This window comes from Convolutriloba macropyga, chromosome 1 (genome assembly GCF_964194025.1).
Source record: "Convolutriloba macropyga chromosome 1, txConMacr16.3, whole genome shotgun sequence".
NCBI classification, from domain to species: Eukaryota; Metazoa; Xenacoelomorpha; order Acoela; family Convolutidae; genus Convolutriloba; species Convolutriloba macropyga.
The window spans coordinates 35,106,136-35,122,845 of NC_134468.1; the positions used below are offsets into that span (position 1 = coordinate 35,106,136).

The following is a 16,710-nucleotide window of genomic DNA, read 5'->3' on the forward strand; positions in this document are numbered from 1 at the left end:
TACAAACAAACAGAAAACTTTGATTTTCGTGAGTGAAAACTAAGATGAAAATTGAAGCAAAAAAAAACAAATTTCATTATTTAACATTCAACGGGTAGAAAAATACATAGACATGCTCCTGTACAAATACAGGAAGTTAAGGCACAGTTCAAAGATGATTTGAAACATTAAAAACATTCGCAAAATCAAATTATTTTCAAAATTGCACTTATGAAAACATTTTTACTGAACTTTAAAAACGCCAAAAATTACTGTTATTAAAAACCAAAAAGAAAATCCCTGAGGCTGCGAAACAGATGTTCTAGTAATTCAAACCAAAACACAAAAACGGAGAAAAATTTGGACAACAACTGGCAAAATCGGATTGTCATTTCTAAATTACTAAAAAGAAACAGAAATACCTCAAGTTTGAGAGATTTTCAATGTATGAAAAATCGAAAGGAAGTTATGTGCACTGATTTTCAAAAATGAGTCCTCTCAAAGGTCCATAAAATCAGTGATAAATGAAACAGCCAAATATCAACTAAAAAATTAAAATTTGTGCACATTTTTCACTTAAATCGCATTGTTGGTCACGCAAACAACTGTGCTATTAAATTCAAGAGGATTTCATATTAAATCAGCATCGAACAAAATTCAATTCCGCAAAAAAACCGAATTACAAATTGGACGAAAAAAATGGGCCAATTGGACAAGAAACGGCTAAAACGGTTATATATATGTCACATGAACAAAACTACTTCCTATAAAGAACAAAAAGATAGCAAGACAAGTACTGACATACAATTCAAAGAATTTTTTTATTAAACAAAAAACTAGAACTATAACGGACTATGAGTGAATTGGACCAATTCACTCATAGTCCGTTATAGTTCTAGAAAACCATTTCTAAAAAAATCAGAAAAAAAACAAGAAAAAAAACCAAAAATCAATGTCAAAATGCATCTAGCGAGAACAAAAAACCACTAACGAGAAACTTAAATTTGATTCTAACAAAAAACTAGGCCTAGAATGAACTATGAACGGATTGTGAAAACCATTTAAAAAATCCGATCCAAAAAATTAAAAAAAACAGTAAAACGCACGTGAAATTGCCGCATGTGAACAAAAAACCACCAGCGAAAAAGCGAAATTTTGTTCCAACACCGTTTTCTAACTCTACTTAAAATTAGAGCGAAAAATTTTCACGCCGCAAAACCACTCGCTTTTTCGCTCCATTTCCTGTTTCGGCGTAACCAAAATCACTACTCTAATTTGACTTCAAAAATCATGAAAATGTGTGAACAGATCTTAAAAAAAACCTAGCCTGAAGAATTCCGGAAACGACTCGAAGCGGAAAACCACTTAAACGCCATCCAAATACTCATCAGACAAAACGTGCCTCCACTAATTTATGATTATCTTGAAAAAAAAACATGAAACAAAAAAGTAAAAAGAAATCAAATCTGCTAAAATATGTTAAAAAATCTGAAGAAATCTAAAAAATCTAAAATATGTTAAACATTTCTTTTAGCCAATACGGTATCCAGATGCCCGTAAAACAATAGACAAGTCATAATAGGCTCAGAAAAACGGACAGAATAATAGACAGAAAAAACGGAAAACAAACTGCAAAAAAAGAAAAATAGTTTCATTTTCGCCATTTTTGTCAAATTTCTCAACAAAAGCTTTATGTACAGAAATCTGTAACCACTTGTTATCTAAAATTGGTAACAATGAATAGGAGTCTTTTCAATACACATTTGAGGCAGTAAAGCAAAACAATCGTCAAAAAATCGCAAAAATTAGCCCAAAAATCTGCAAAATTCATGAAAAACCTCCGAATTAGCATAAAATTTACATGAATTTTTAGAAACCTTCAAACCACTACCAAAACCAGCCTAAAATTAAAACAGTTTAATAACAAAACCTCTTAACCAAAAAAAGTGAAAAAAATTGCTTCAAAATGCCGCACGTGAACAAAAAATTTTGCTCCCTTACAGAATTTTTTTCACACCTCAATTTTTCGCTCTCTAAAAAAGAGCGATATAAACAAAAAACACTCTCTTTTCGCTCCACTCTTCATTTAGTTCAGCAACAAAATTTTTCACGAGTTTCATTTCCTGCTTCAAAATTCTACAATAAAAAAGGACTTCTAAAATACTCTTCTTCGAATCGTAAAAAAGACAGCGCCCCAATACAATTCAAATTCTTTGAATTGTAAAAAGACGGATAGAAAACCAATACTCCTATTCGAGTCGTAAAAAGACCAACATGTTAACAATAATTGCCTCAAACTTCGTTCAAAAGCAATTAAAAATGCCGTCTGCGCCTAGAAATAGTCAGAACTGCCAGTTCTTGCTTGTACGGGTTCTTACTTGAGTATTTAATCCCTCCCCTATAAATGATTCCCGTAAAAAAATTTAGTCACACATAACTGCAACAAGAATAGCACCAGAAAGAGAGTGGTAGCCCACATTTAGTTGATATTTGTCGATCCAACTATCCTACCAATTTTAAGTAGATGGTGTAACTGATTAAAACTGGAGTTTAACCTCAAATTTCCCAAAATGTTATTCAGCTGTTCGTAAAAGAGACTATTTCCGCCAGGTTAAAAGTTACAAAAAATGACAACAGGGAAAGCATATTGTCTTGTTTCTCTAAGCCATCTCAGAATATTGAAATTGCAATCAACCCCATGGAACCTCCAGAAGAGTTGCACTTGTTCTTTAGTCATCAGTTGGCAACTCAGTGCTTACTTTAGGCTTAATTTTGATAAAGACTGTCTTCTTAACAAGCTACTCAAATATTGACACATCTTAAGCCAAAAACAGCAGCTCCACTCCCCAAAATTTCAAACGACAGACAACGTGGCGCACATGTGCAGCAGTAGCCATACAGTCATAAAAGGTGATTGTTTAATATGGAGTTATTACACAGAATCGTCTCAGCGACATGAAGTCAAGCAAGGCTGTCGAGTAGAGGGTTGAAAGGTCAAGTTGAGAAATTTCAATCATCAAATCAGGGTGCAGCCGTACTCTTGTTTCAACTTGTTTAATCTATCAAATTAAACAACCTGAGCAAACGAGATGTGTGTGACTTCAAGATGAATTGTTGTTTGAGAGGCCTTACAGTGAGTTGCTATTTCTTGCTTTATTCTTAATGTAACTCTCAGAGACGCTCGCTCGCTTGCTTTTCTCTCTCCATCTTGTACTCTGTCATATCTTTTGCGATCTTCAAGAGAGAAAGAGGATTAAAGATAGGGACATAGCACAAGTCAACCACTGAAGTAAGTCAGTTAGCTTTATTATCCCGAATCACACCTTTTTACCCTTTCTCACGAAGGTTTATAATAAAAGTTCAATCTCTACAAAAAACACAAACTCAAAAATTCTACAATTTTGAACTCTGATTCTAACATTCGAAAACATTTTACTGATCCATAACAGCACTGCGCTTTAAAAATTTGTATTAGTTACAATTCATTGGTTCTCTATAGGTTCGACTATTTGTCTAATTTTTTTAATATGGCAACTTCCGAGAGAAACCGTTTAGCGAAACAAAGCTAATATAAGTCACAGCTTTCACAAAGTTTGCACAAGAAAAAGCACTAATATTTTCAGTATGAGCAAGAGCAAATACGCGAGCACAGACTGATTGACAAAAAAGAAAGAATTTATATTAAAGCGAGTAAATATTACAACATTCACTCCATTGCATATCATTCAATCTGATATATTGCAATATTACAACTCAAAACTAAACTCAACACTTGTCGCAACTGAGAATAGAAAAGCTAAAAAAAACTAATAGAGAAAACGGTAACTCTTTTGTAATACTTCATTTATAAATATATAAATAACTGCCTTCGCATAAAGCTACAACTTCAAAATATTCACAGTTTTCGTAAACTTACATCTCAGCTAAGTTCCCTTCTCTGGCGAACAAAAAACTGATTTTGAAAATAATGAGAACGATGCTTCAGATCTTAGCCAACTTAGTTGAGGAGTTTCTGCTAACTTTCATATTACAAATAGTATTTCCTAAGTTAAATGTTGAAGATCTTGATAGTGCTTTCCCACTGAAACATCGGTTGGTGTTAATTTGTTCACCAGATAGCGTTAATGTAATTTAATTTTCTCTGTTTTACAAATCAAACTAATAACCCACACATGTCCCACACGGAACCTCAATTTCAACTTGAGAGGCAAATCTTTCCATTTTTACTGAAGATTATTTGCCATAACATTGTATTGAAAGCCTCCTCCAAGTTCAGTCGAAGCTGTGTCCATAACCCTCCCAGCTCCTTCTCTTGCACCCCGTATTTTAAAAACTAACAAAGTGATCGCACAAAATTGCGAATTGTTTACTTGTATTAGATAAAACTTGAATCTAAGACGTCACCCGAGCAACTTGGTATTAAGACTCTTAACTTCTATTTCTGTTATTCCTGCTAAGTAGTTTTTCCTGACAATCCAACCCTGTACTTACTAACTTCAACATCAGCAACCATATAGGGTACTATTAGAATAAGCTTACATTAGTTATAAATTATTTATTATATGCCACAAGCGGGGAATGCGTACAATAAGTGAAGAGCAATTTCCTGGCATTTACTCTGCAATGGTAACATCTTGTCCCGAACACCTTTTACTGAGCAAAGTTCTCTCAACAGAGTAACAAACATACATCTAAAACAACACAAACACTCAGCACTCGCTTGCTTCGCGCTATTATCTATTTCATTGTTTCTAATTATTACATTTATTAGATATTACAAAATTCCAGCGCTCGTTTCTGGACAAAAATATCTTTCTGACAAATGTTGAAAGCTGGCGCTTTATTGTGAGCAAACAGGACGCCACGTCTGCACACAACACATACGTACACACTCATATTAGCTAATATAGAAGAATCCCAAATTGAATCTCAGTTAGCAATAATGTACATCCTATCCTCCACATTCTTCATCCATAAATATTATTACTTTCAATATTATTGTGAGTATAGTAACAGTAGTTGTGACATGCTGCGCTATGTAATACCACTCAGTACGTCGATACAACTGGCACAAAAACAACAAAATCATTATTGCAAACTAACTATTCACATCTCATAAAAATCTGTTCACATCTACACATTCATTTGGACACTTAGCTCCAGTGCGAATCAGGCGCCTCTCTTCAATCCCAATCTCTCTTATCTCAACTGAAATCTCACTTTTTAAATCTCACACTACAACGTTATTGTCCCAAAAGTCCCAAATCTTTATTCTGTATCACTATTGAGATACCACTTCACAAGTTCTCAAGTCTTTGTTTCCTGATTATAATCCCAGCAATACTACAGCAAGACTTTTTCATACCACAAATCCGAAAGCATTCTAAAATGAAGCACTCTATTTTACCCATTGAATACCGATAGAAGCTAAACCAAAAACTCACAATAGAAGCTACAGAAGAGTTCCCGAATTTTTAAAAATATGCACCTCTTGATAATTTCCCAAGAACACTTGCTCAAAATATTTTCATCTAACAATCTCAGCGAGACTTTCATACACTAATTTTCCTTTATTTTCTTCATTGTTACTCGATCTATATCATCGGCAGTATAAATACTGGGATAAACAAGTGAGTAGTGTTAAAATTCAATTCAATCTAGGTAACACAACAATAGATGATTTGGTTGTTAGTTGCAGTGAAGATGGAAACGGAGAATAGAATGTGCATAATTCGTGTGCCGTTTCAAGCTCAACCCAATACCACATCTCTTTGCATAGCACATATGCAAGTGAGATTAGTAAGAAGAGGTTAGCTTGAGCGTCGCACTATTCATGCCATTCACGACTTAACTCATGTACCCCCCGTTTATTCACGACAATCATATCGCAAAGTTTGTGAAATGTTTGCAAGATACTCATTACTTGCTAGAATTTTGTCCGAAAAGTGTCGGAGTTAGGCCTGTTTTATTTTAATGGAAACAGGTCAGCCTGATTGTCAACACATCAATTCGTTTTGACCAGATACTCCTTGCCAAATATTCACAAGAATTCAATTTTGGTTTTCGTCTCAAAAATTTAAAGCTGAATGAACCACTGTCATAAACTATTAGCTGCATTCTTAACTAATAACGATTTAATAAATAAACTAATGGCCTAAAACTCAATAGTATCCACAGAATAGTACGCCCCAGAATATCCTAAACAAAAGTTAAGCTTGCTTTTCCCGATCAGTTCTTAACAATTATTGTAACATATATTTGGCACTTGAGGCAGCAATTGTTCTTTTTTCATTTTCGGGAGCATAACTGTGATGCGGAGAAAATAAGCATCAAATTTTCGAAAAAGGTTAAGGCGAGTTGGGCAAGGTTGTTAGAGCTTAAACATATTACACGAGTTGTACATTTGCAAATTTACACAATTAGCTTCCATTCAATATTAAGCAACACATTCAAAGGGGAAATTCTGCAGAAATAAGAGAAGAGTGAGCAATTAGCTAATCATTGCTGCATCATCGTTATCAAACTCATCGCACCAATTCTCTGTTTTGCATTTTAATTTACAGTTAAAAGCTTTTTGCCAAACTTAATCACTCAAAACAATCAATTTTCATCAGCAGCAAAAATAAACTCAATCCAATTAGACAAAATACAGGAAACAAAAATCATACGTCATTGCAAATACAGTAAAACTTCATTTTCATTCTGAAAAATATTGTTAGCAGCATTTTGCTTTTCGTGAGAACAAAAATCAGCATAAGTCAATAAATATCGCAACGCTTAAAAGCAACAATCACAATTACAAAATAAAAGAGCAATGTGAGGGCGTTTAGTTTTTGTGATAACATTACATCAAAAAGCCAAATACTTAAACACCGCTTCCCTTCTAGAAAAAGAAGGCTGGAGGAGTGAAATTTCAACGAAAAAACATTACCATATTCCAAAGAACGCGTGAATACCTTTCAGAAGTCTGCATTGCATCGCAGTTACTTTAATTGGGTTCACAGTTAAACAGGATGGGTGAATGAAAGCTAGTTTAAAAAAGTACGCGCAATCAGCCATTGATTCAGCACTGTTCAATGACATTGAAATTTTACTTAGCGTGTAAATATATAAAATAGCAGAGACAATGTTAAAAAGAACAGGCCTCCTCACCTCTTCCTCCAGCCTTTTTCAAATAGGGTACAATCTTTAGTAAAGCTGGATAACAATCCACGTAATACCCTGGATATACGGATGTCCAGCACCCATATTCGATTAGTTCATAAACAGGAGCCCTCCCCACAATCAATCAGCATTTCTATCCACGGACATTTAATTTTTCAGATTGCAAGTCCACCAAATAAACAACTTTCCGTGGAAGTTTACTTATCAAAACAGAGCCCACTTCAGCAATGGGCACTTCTATGAACAAAGTAATCTCGATTCAGCAGAACAAAAAATCAATAGCAAAAGACATGTCAAGGTTGAGCAATCTACAATTATTGAGGAAAAATTGTAGAGCACCGGATGCAATGCTATCGATCCTCGAATAGTTGCACTCTGGTTAGTGTGTTTCCTCTTGTGATGCTTCTGCGCATTTGCCTTTTCTCATCAATAGGCGTGCAGCACTTCAGGACATCGCCAGATGATAGTTCTCGGCTTCTATACTTCATATCAATTTTAGTGTGAGACGACTCTGAATTCTAAATACAAAACAGGATAGCTATTATCAACTTCCAAACCTCAACGACAGAGATCACAACGGATGAAAAAAAATTCACAAAAAAAGATTAACAACTGCGACAAAAACAAATTTGCGGATTGGACAAATATCAAATCTTAGAATGAACCAAAATCTGTAGATTAAAACCAAAAAACTATGATAAAATACAATGGAACTCTTTACTGAAATAAAAAAATGAGATTCCAGCATTTTTCACTTAAAAAACTACAGAATGACGCAACTGCACGCTGACAAAACCCTGTTCAACCATTAGAGTGAAATCAAAAAGACTTTAAAAAATGCTATTATGCCTTGACAATCTTTGTTAGTCTTATCGAACAAAAAACGAGAAAATACGCCTTTCGACAGCCTACAAAAATCTATAATTAATAAATTCTTTACGAAATTTATCTGTTAACCTCCTTGCAAAGCGCCACATAATAACATACTAGCAAGCTATCTGACAATTGAAAAGAAAGTTGCAAAGTGACAGAAACCGTAAAAATATTTCAAATTATTAGAAATCATATTAGTCGCTAACTTCAAAATGACTAAATTCCAAGCTTTATGGTTGTTAAGAAAACTTTACTAAGCCACAAATTTCGAATAACATCAAAAGTTACAAAAACGTAATAACATGAAACTGTCAAAGATGTAATTATCAGTTTGTACAACTATAAAAACTAGACAAAACATGTAAAGACGCACTAGGGTCTCAAAAATCCAAAAATCTATCGCTTTGATTTCATTTTTTTCAGGCAACCTCAACACACTCTGCATTCATCAAACTGGACACCCTAACTTAAACACCACAATGAATACTCAGGGGCTTTACCAGTTCCAAAAGCTCGAAGTAATCAAAAAGTTAATGCGGCAAAAAGGGATCTTTTCAGTTTGTTCTCCCAGTACGTTACTCACCCCCCCAACCAGTGATAGATCACGTGTCATGACATCATTATATAAAAATGATTGTGAAAATATTGCACGTGCTGCTAGGGGGCTGTGAAACAAACATGCACCAACCAAGCTAGGGGCACAAACGGAAAAGATCCCCAAAAAGTAACATAGCCTGCAGACCGCCGGAATAGCTGCGTAATAGATTTGCGCGCCGTAAAATGAAGATCGGAACAGATACAGAAAATAGCGGGAAAAAAGTTATCGTAGCCAACTTGTATTCAAAGGGGGTGCTGCACATTTGAAAACATTTTAGGTTGCAAAAACTTTTGACAATTTAGAGGTTCGAGCCCCAACCCCTGGCGTAAGAACCCTATGCATTAAAACCACTACATCCACTACAACCACTACATTTACCACACCCTTATGACCGCTTATATATTAAAATCGGTTTTCTTTTAGCAAGAGACATAATTTCTGAATGACAGCACTTTAGGTCGCGCAAAAAGTAAGAAATCAAGTGTGAAGAAGTGACTGAAAACATGAAGCGACAGAATGTTCGAGAACAAAATGTATACCGAAAAAGAGCGTAAGACAACGAACCAAAAAACATAGCAGGAAAAGTCCTAAAATACAATCCAAAGAATTGAGTGAAAAAGTCAGAACTAATTAATGTATCTGACCAGCAGATCAATTGAACAATCCCAGCCAAGAAGACAAAATCTCAAAAGTTGAGCAACTAAAATTATCAACAAACTAAACAAAATAATTATTGCTAAAACTCTTAAAGCTTTTACCCTGAAGGCCAAAATTGATACAATTCAATATAGACATTAACTCACATTTTTGTCTCTAGAGTTCTGTCATGTTACCCACCTGCAAGATTTAAAAGTTTCGTTGGCTATTAAAGATCGTTAAGCTCAGAAAATGACAAAGTTCAAAAAACTTAAAAACAATTGCAAATTTTAACAAAATGTTGCTGAAAATCGTGATATTATATTCAAAATCATTTCGTCGTCTCCAGAGAATATCCAGTAGCCCTATTCCAAGCCTTGAATAGTTTCACTGGCTCATAAAAATCGATAAACTGGGAACATGATAACACTTTTCAAAAAATTAAAAATTTTTAAATTTTATCAAAAAAAATTGCAAAAACTATTATTTAAATTCTGATAACCAATCCAATACCTCTAGCAAATATGCAGTAGCTCATTATCAAAACCTAGAGGCGATTCCTGGGCCCGTGGTGCCCCCAAAAACTCTCGCTGGTGAAGAATTTCCAAAAGTACTGCTAAAATTCTTAATATTAAAAAATTGAAAACTAATTTATCGCAACCAGAAGCTATGCAGTAACCTAATATCAAACCCTAGAGGCTGTTAATTGGGCCTCAAGCCTGGATAAACCTAAACACTAAAAACAATTTTCAAAAACTTGCAAGTTGCAAGTTTTCTAAATTAGAAGTTTTCTAAAATTGCAAGTTTAAAAATGGCAAGTTTTCTAAAAAAAAATCGCAAAAATTTGCTATATTAAAATATTGAAAACCATTCTATGGCCAATAAAAAAATATTGGTAACTTGTTATAAACCGTATACAGGGTTTCCTGGCGCCTGCGGCAGGAAAAACTCAATTAATGACAATAAATGTTGAAAAATTTGAAAATGCAAGTTTTTTTTTTTTAAAAAAATTGCTAAAATTTGTAATCTTAAAAAGTTCAAAACCCATTACATTACACCTAGAACCTATGCCATAACCTATTATCAAAATCTAGAGGAGGCTACCTGGCACATAGGGCTGAAAAAACTCAAAAAAGGCCTCAAATTTTCAAAAAAAAACTTTCAAAAATTGTAAAAATTAGCATGAATTTGCGTGTTCGTGTTTCGAGTACCAAAACAAATAGCTCCTAATATGGTCATAAAAGTAATTATTTCTTGCAAAAGACCTTTATTAACTTCAAAAAACCCCAATTTTAGACTGGTCCGTCACAAAATTTGAAAAATGAAGAAAAAACACGAAAAATTGCAACATAATCTTCAAAATGACCTTTCAACCTTGATTACGACCTTCACAGTAGCATCACCACTCTAAGCAGTTGAAAAACTTCTTAACACGGCTATAGGCATCTAATGAAACTTGATGCCCGCTGAGCTTTACTTGCTTAGCCCGTTTTGAAAGCTCAAAGTCATGAAAAAAAAAGGTGTGAAAACATCAACAAGAGCACAGAAATATAGCTCCGTTCAGCTTACAGCTTCACAGCTATAACAAATTGACGAAATTAAGAATTTAAACTGAAAACGATCAAGCTTAAAACTAATTCCTATTAGCATTTGCTCTGATGAACTTTGACAACCTATTCCATGCTTACTTAATGACCGGGCTTTATCGTTTCATTCAAATTCACTCTTTCGACCTCGGCCGCATTCACTATATTGCATAAAATTCTTTGAATTTGTTTCAAATTCAGTTCAGCGGGAACAGTGAGTATGTAACAAGCAAAGCGTCACAATCGTGACCTTTGTAAAACAAAACATTTTCCGCAGATTGCCAGAAAAAAAGGCGCCGTTGAATCCCGTAACCACATTTGGGATTGAAACAAAAAAATAAACTTGATTTATAAACACAATTTCGAAGTTCGAACTTTTTAAATCCATTTTGTAGTTATACAACCTCCTTGTACTTAATCCTTGTACTTAAATGGGCTAATACGAATAACAACAAGCATTGCAGATGGAAAGTAAGACTAAGAACAAAGTTTAAGTAGGGGGAATCTAAAAATAGGCTGCTTGGATTACTTTTCTGAGCAACTGCTGCTTAAACGCAGTTTGAGGAAAACTAGCCTAGAAAAATCAAAAAGATTTCTCGCAAAGTGTCGAAACAGCGGCAGATGTTGTATGGCGAAACAAATTAAAATTCGAATAAAAATATAAAATCAGGCTTTATGGGTTGATCGCGTTTCAACTTTTAATTTTCTTTTTATGACTCCGTTCAATTCAGACTGCTTTTCTGAGCACCTGCTGCTTAAAAGCACTTCGATGATAATGATAGAAAAAACTAGCCTAGAAAAATTTAAAAATTTTCTCGCAAAGTGTCAAAACAGCGGCAAAATGATGTAAAGCGAAACAAACTTTAATTCGACGAATAAGAATACATAGCGGGACAATTGCTGAAAAATCCAAAGAATTAAATGAAGACTACCTGACCAGCAGACCAATTACGCAATGCCAGTCAAACAAGATTTTGAAAAATTAGAGAAATACAAAACAAAGAATACAAAGTGTATATACTTTAGTATCAGCGTGTTAACACCACGTTCTTCAGTGAAAAAGAGCAGAACTTGGCCAACATAACAAAATCTGCTTGGTATCCAAGAAGCAATTAGAGAAAAGCGTAAAAACAAAACGAAAACAAGAAATTAGAAAACAGAATGATTTAGCACAGGCCTTGGTGTCAGTATCTTCAAAACCAGATTTGCATTGTTCAAATTTACATCAACGTAGCACCAAGCTCACTAAAACCTTGTTGATGACTTGAGCTCAAAAAATTTGAAAATGAACATTCAGTGGAAACAACGGGATTCATGTCAACGGAATTTGTCTTATTCTGCAACCTGTAGTCTTCAAAAACAGTAATTCCTGCGTCAACAAAAATTTCCTGCGAAAATCAACAGAAAAAATAACTTATAGGCTAGCGCAAATCGAACTGCATACAATCGATAAACATAAATAAAATAGGAAAGAGTTTGAAAAAGTCTCATTGGAAAAAGTCGCAAAAACTAAAAAAAAATATCTCGATTTCCGGACGGCATGATTCTCAAAACCAAAAAATTGCTACTAGAAATTAGGCATTAAGTAATGGGCATGTTTTCAAAGAGCTTTGTTGGTTCCTAGAGCTCACAAGAACAAGACAAAACGACGAAACTGTCGAAAATGACAACTTAGCCGTCAGATTGCTGGAAAAAAACCACTGTTGACGCGCCTGATGCACATCGTGATTGAAACAACAAGAAGAAGAGAAACATTGAACGCAACTTTCTCTTTTTTTCAGTGTCGAAAAATGTATTCTAATTTAGCGTGCAGTTTCAGTTAGATTCTAAAACTATACTTAATTCAGCTTTTAAACTGAAAGCTAATAAGCTTAATACCAATGTCAGCTAGCAAACACTCTAATGAACTTTGATAACCTAATTCTCAATGACTTAATGACCGGGCTATATCGGTTTATCCCTTAAAAAGGAGAGCGCCTAAATAATAGCCACTGAGAGGCTAACGATGGCTATAACAAACTCTTTTTTTAAAAAAAATGAAACTGAAGCTTCATTAGCCCCTAAAGATTAAATAAACCGAAAAATATCACAATTTTCAAAACTTGAAAAAAAATGCAAATTTTATTGAAAAATTTGATATTTTCCGTTTGTATACCCCAGCTTAGAAAAAAATTATTCACATTCCCAAACAAACGTGCCATATTTTTCCATAATGATTTACAATGTAATGACATGTGCTCTGTAATTGGGGGTGCATAAAGTTTCACTGACTAAACATAAAAGACAATGATTGGATTAGGAAAAAAATTAGAAAAAGATAAAAAAAACGAAAAAAAGCAACATAGCTGGCAGATTGCCAAAAAATAGCCGCAATAGCTTTGTATATCTGCAGCCTAAAAAAAACAGTAAAAAAGACGGACCAAAAAAATTCGTTTTTTCATTGAAGGCTGATATGTTATCTTTTGATTAAAAATCTGTATAAGTTTTTGCTGCTTATATTAGCTGCACTCTAATAAGCTTCATTTAGAGTGACACACACCCATTTGACCTTATCTCTTTGAATAAAAGTAAATAAAGGTCAATTTAAAAATGAGGAAGTCATTTTGGAGAGTGAGGTAAGTCAAGTGTGACCAAAATTTAATTACGCGAATGAACAAAACATAGCAGGACAAGTCCTGACGTACAATTCAAAGATTTTTCATTGACTAAACAAAAAAATCTAGACCTGGAATGAACTATGAATGGATTGGGAAAATCATTTTTTAAAAAAAAATCAGATAAAATAAAAAACAGAAAATCAATGTCAAAATGCAGCATGTGAACACAAAAAAAACACTAGCGAGAAATGAAAATTGAATTCAAACAAATACTAAACCTAGAATGGCTGTGAATGGATTGGGAAAACCATTTAAAAAATCCGGTCCAAAAAATCAGAAAATCCAGAAAATCAGAGCGATATTGCCGCATATGACAATATTGCCGCATAACAACAAAAAACCACTAGCCAGAAAGCGAATTTTTGTTCAAAACCCCTTTTTCACACTACTTGAGCAAAAACAATTTCAAGCCGCAAAACCGCTCGCTTTTTTGCTCCACTTCCTGTATCGGCGTGAACAAAATCATCACTTCACTTTGACTTCAAAAATCATGAACATCTGTTAAAAGATCAGAAAAACCAAGAGAAGGGCAATAATAGCCTCAGCTATCGCTTTGCGGCTATTAAAAAAACGTAATGAACGTTGACTAGAGCGAAACAGTAGCTAGCCAACAAAAAAAAGAAATGCAAATATAACGGACAGATTACCAGAAAATAGCTCCGGTAGCATCGTAGAAACAAAGTTTCAAAAAGAACAACAAAGACAGGATGTAAAAGGAAAATTTTAATTTTTGAATTAACTGCTGTGATGGCTTGAATTGATAAAAGAATTTGTTGAGTTTCTTCTAAAAGCCTAAAAGCTTCTTGAAACCTGACGATGGCTAAATGATTTAAATTGATTGCTTCAAATTTATGCTAAAACAGTTTTCCCAACACAAAAATAGGCAGCTGCCAACGCTATATTCACAAACGTTTAGGAATGAACTGTTCACCTGATCATCGCAGATAATTCTTCGGTCGATACAGGGCTGCAAACTTCTGCTGCGTCTGTTATGATCAACACTTCGAAGCACTGAGATTTCTAAATTTACAAAGCTCTCTGTTTCGTCATGCACTTCGTCGTCAGACAAATCTTTAATCTGCATCAAACTTCTTTCAAACTCAATTCGTGGTCGCAACTGTTCTAGTGCATTCGACTGCAGATATTTTCTGGAGTCGAAATTCTCAATCAACGAGGCGAAGCTGGACTCAGCTCTTTCCTTATAGAGCTGAGAAGCTCTCGGGTTGAATTCTTCAAGTGAACCCCGTGTGGCTGAAATGGGACAGATAATAATATTCGCTCGAAAGATCCAACATAGCACTGGCAAGATCATCGCATCTCGAAATTCATTCAAAATTAGATGCAACAGACTTCTTAGAACTGCTGAACACACAAAGCTAACCATGGTGTTGAACCCATAAAATCAAGCTCTTGGACTGATAATCGTGCTTTCCACGTTTTTTTGTTCTTAATCAGTTTTTTTCTCAAAATGTTTGAATTACTTTACTTTGAAGTCCTTCATTGACAGGATGCCGTCAGCCAATAGTTTAAAAAATCTCCCTTGAAAATGTTGTCTTTAGCATATTTTGGTCTCACCGATTAAATATATGTTTTGAAAGACCAGCGACACAAATTGTCATTTTGTGGACTCCATGTCATCTTTGCTCATTTCAGCTCCATTTTATTGGGAAAAACCAAAAATGTACTTAATCAGCTCGTAGACATATGCAAGATGATATCAAAAATCGAAGGATAAGCAGAACTCTAAGATGATAAGCAAAACTTCAGCAGCTTGAAATCAATGTTGTAAACACGAAAGCAGTAGGTAACACAAAACATTTTTGGCTGATGAAGTTAAAAAAAAATAGCATGACAAGCCCTGAAATACAATCCAAAAAATTATTTAACTAATGAACTGGGCATCAACAATTTTCTAGCAAAAAATAAATTCTTTCGCCCATGAAAAAAGCACACGCTCCTTAATAAATAAACGAATCTGAATACAATTTTTTCTGAAAACTAGTTCAGTAAAAAATAATCGATTTAAACAACACTTAATGTTTGACACTACACTTCCTAAGGACGAGTATACCATGCAACAATCTTATGAAAATCAAGGAAAGACACAGTTAAAAAAGGGGCAAAATGAGAATCTGACAACAAAAACAAAGCCTTTTTGAAAACAGTTCGTCATTAAGACCTAACCGACTAAACTTCGAAGAATTGTTCTCGCGGCTAGTGAGAGCTCTAATCAGTTGCAACCTGCTTCAATCGGGGGGGGGGGGCTAAATGGGACTAAGACTAAGAAATTCACTATGGGGCTTCAAATAAACTCATCAGAGGTCAACATATACCACTATTAAGATTTAAAGTGAAAAATGACACCAATTTTGGCGCACTTATTTGTTATAGTATTAAATTGCCGCCAATTGAGTTCAGCTGCCTGAAATTGCGATTGAAATAGAATTTTAGATTACGCAAAACGCAGTCAAGGACGTAAAAGTAACTCGAAAAGTCAAACGGTCGAGCAAAAACTTTGCATAAAAAAGACACAAGTTTACAATAATTGGTTCTCTTCGAGAGCAAATAATTACGCCTCATTAGCAACCGATGAAATTTGTGATTAAAGAGACAAAGTTTATGAAATGAACGAGAACCGCGGAAAACCGCGCAACATTTTTTGAAAACCCTTCATTCTCAAATTAGGCAAATTCAAATAGGCAAACTTCAATTTAGGGAAATTCAAATAGGCAAAGTTAGAACAAAAATGCAACATATCTATGGAACTCAAGAAAATAAACACCAAAAGCAGAGGCCAAATTGCCTTACAAGCAAAAATCTCAAAAACCGAAATTTTGTTCAAACGATAATTTCTCAATGCACTTTAAAGTTATTTGAAATAATTAAGCTCAAACTTGCTTTGTTGCTTCTTTTACTAACCAGCATTAATGAAATCACCGCAAATATGACCTCCAACTGACGTCAAAAAGTCGAAAAAAGTATGAAGAGATAGCGCCCCAATACAATCTAAATTCTTTGGATTGTAAAGCTAAGCAAGACACAAACCCTGAATAACAATCCGCCTTTTCCTGGCAATCGCCTTTTATTGTATGCCTCAAGTCATTCGCGACGAAAAAGATTTAAAAAGCTCGAAAAGAAAGGAGGTTGAAGTGACTTATGAGTATCAACAATCATAACCTGGTAAAAATCTAAAACCAAAGCAATGCATAACTTGAAA

At 34.4% G+C, this 16,710-nt stretch overlaps 1 protein-coding gene across 2 annotated transcripts in view; it reads right to left on the bottom strand.

The window, feature by feature from the left end:
• Positions 1–7,006: 7,006 nt before the first annotated feature.
• The window catches only part of LOC142338241 (uncharacterized), a 70,471-nt gene continuing 60,767 nt past the window's right edge, over positions 7,007–16,710 (bottom strand). Inside the window, exons 5-6 of one of the 2 annotated variants that reach the window (XM_075387918.1) lie at positions 14,425–14,744; positions 7,007–7,661 (exon numbers count right to left, since the gene is read on the bottom strand). In XM_075387918.1, coding sequence (XP_075244033.1) covers positions 7,494–7,661; positions 14,425–14,744 — 488 coding nt within the window. In that variant the 3' untranslated portion in view covers positions 7,007–7,493. The remainder of the gene's footprint in view (positions 7,662–14,424; positions 14,745–16,710) is intronic. The other variant, XM_075387910.1, reaches the window with a different exon arrangement.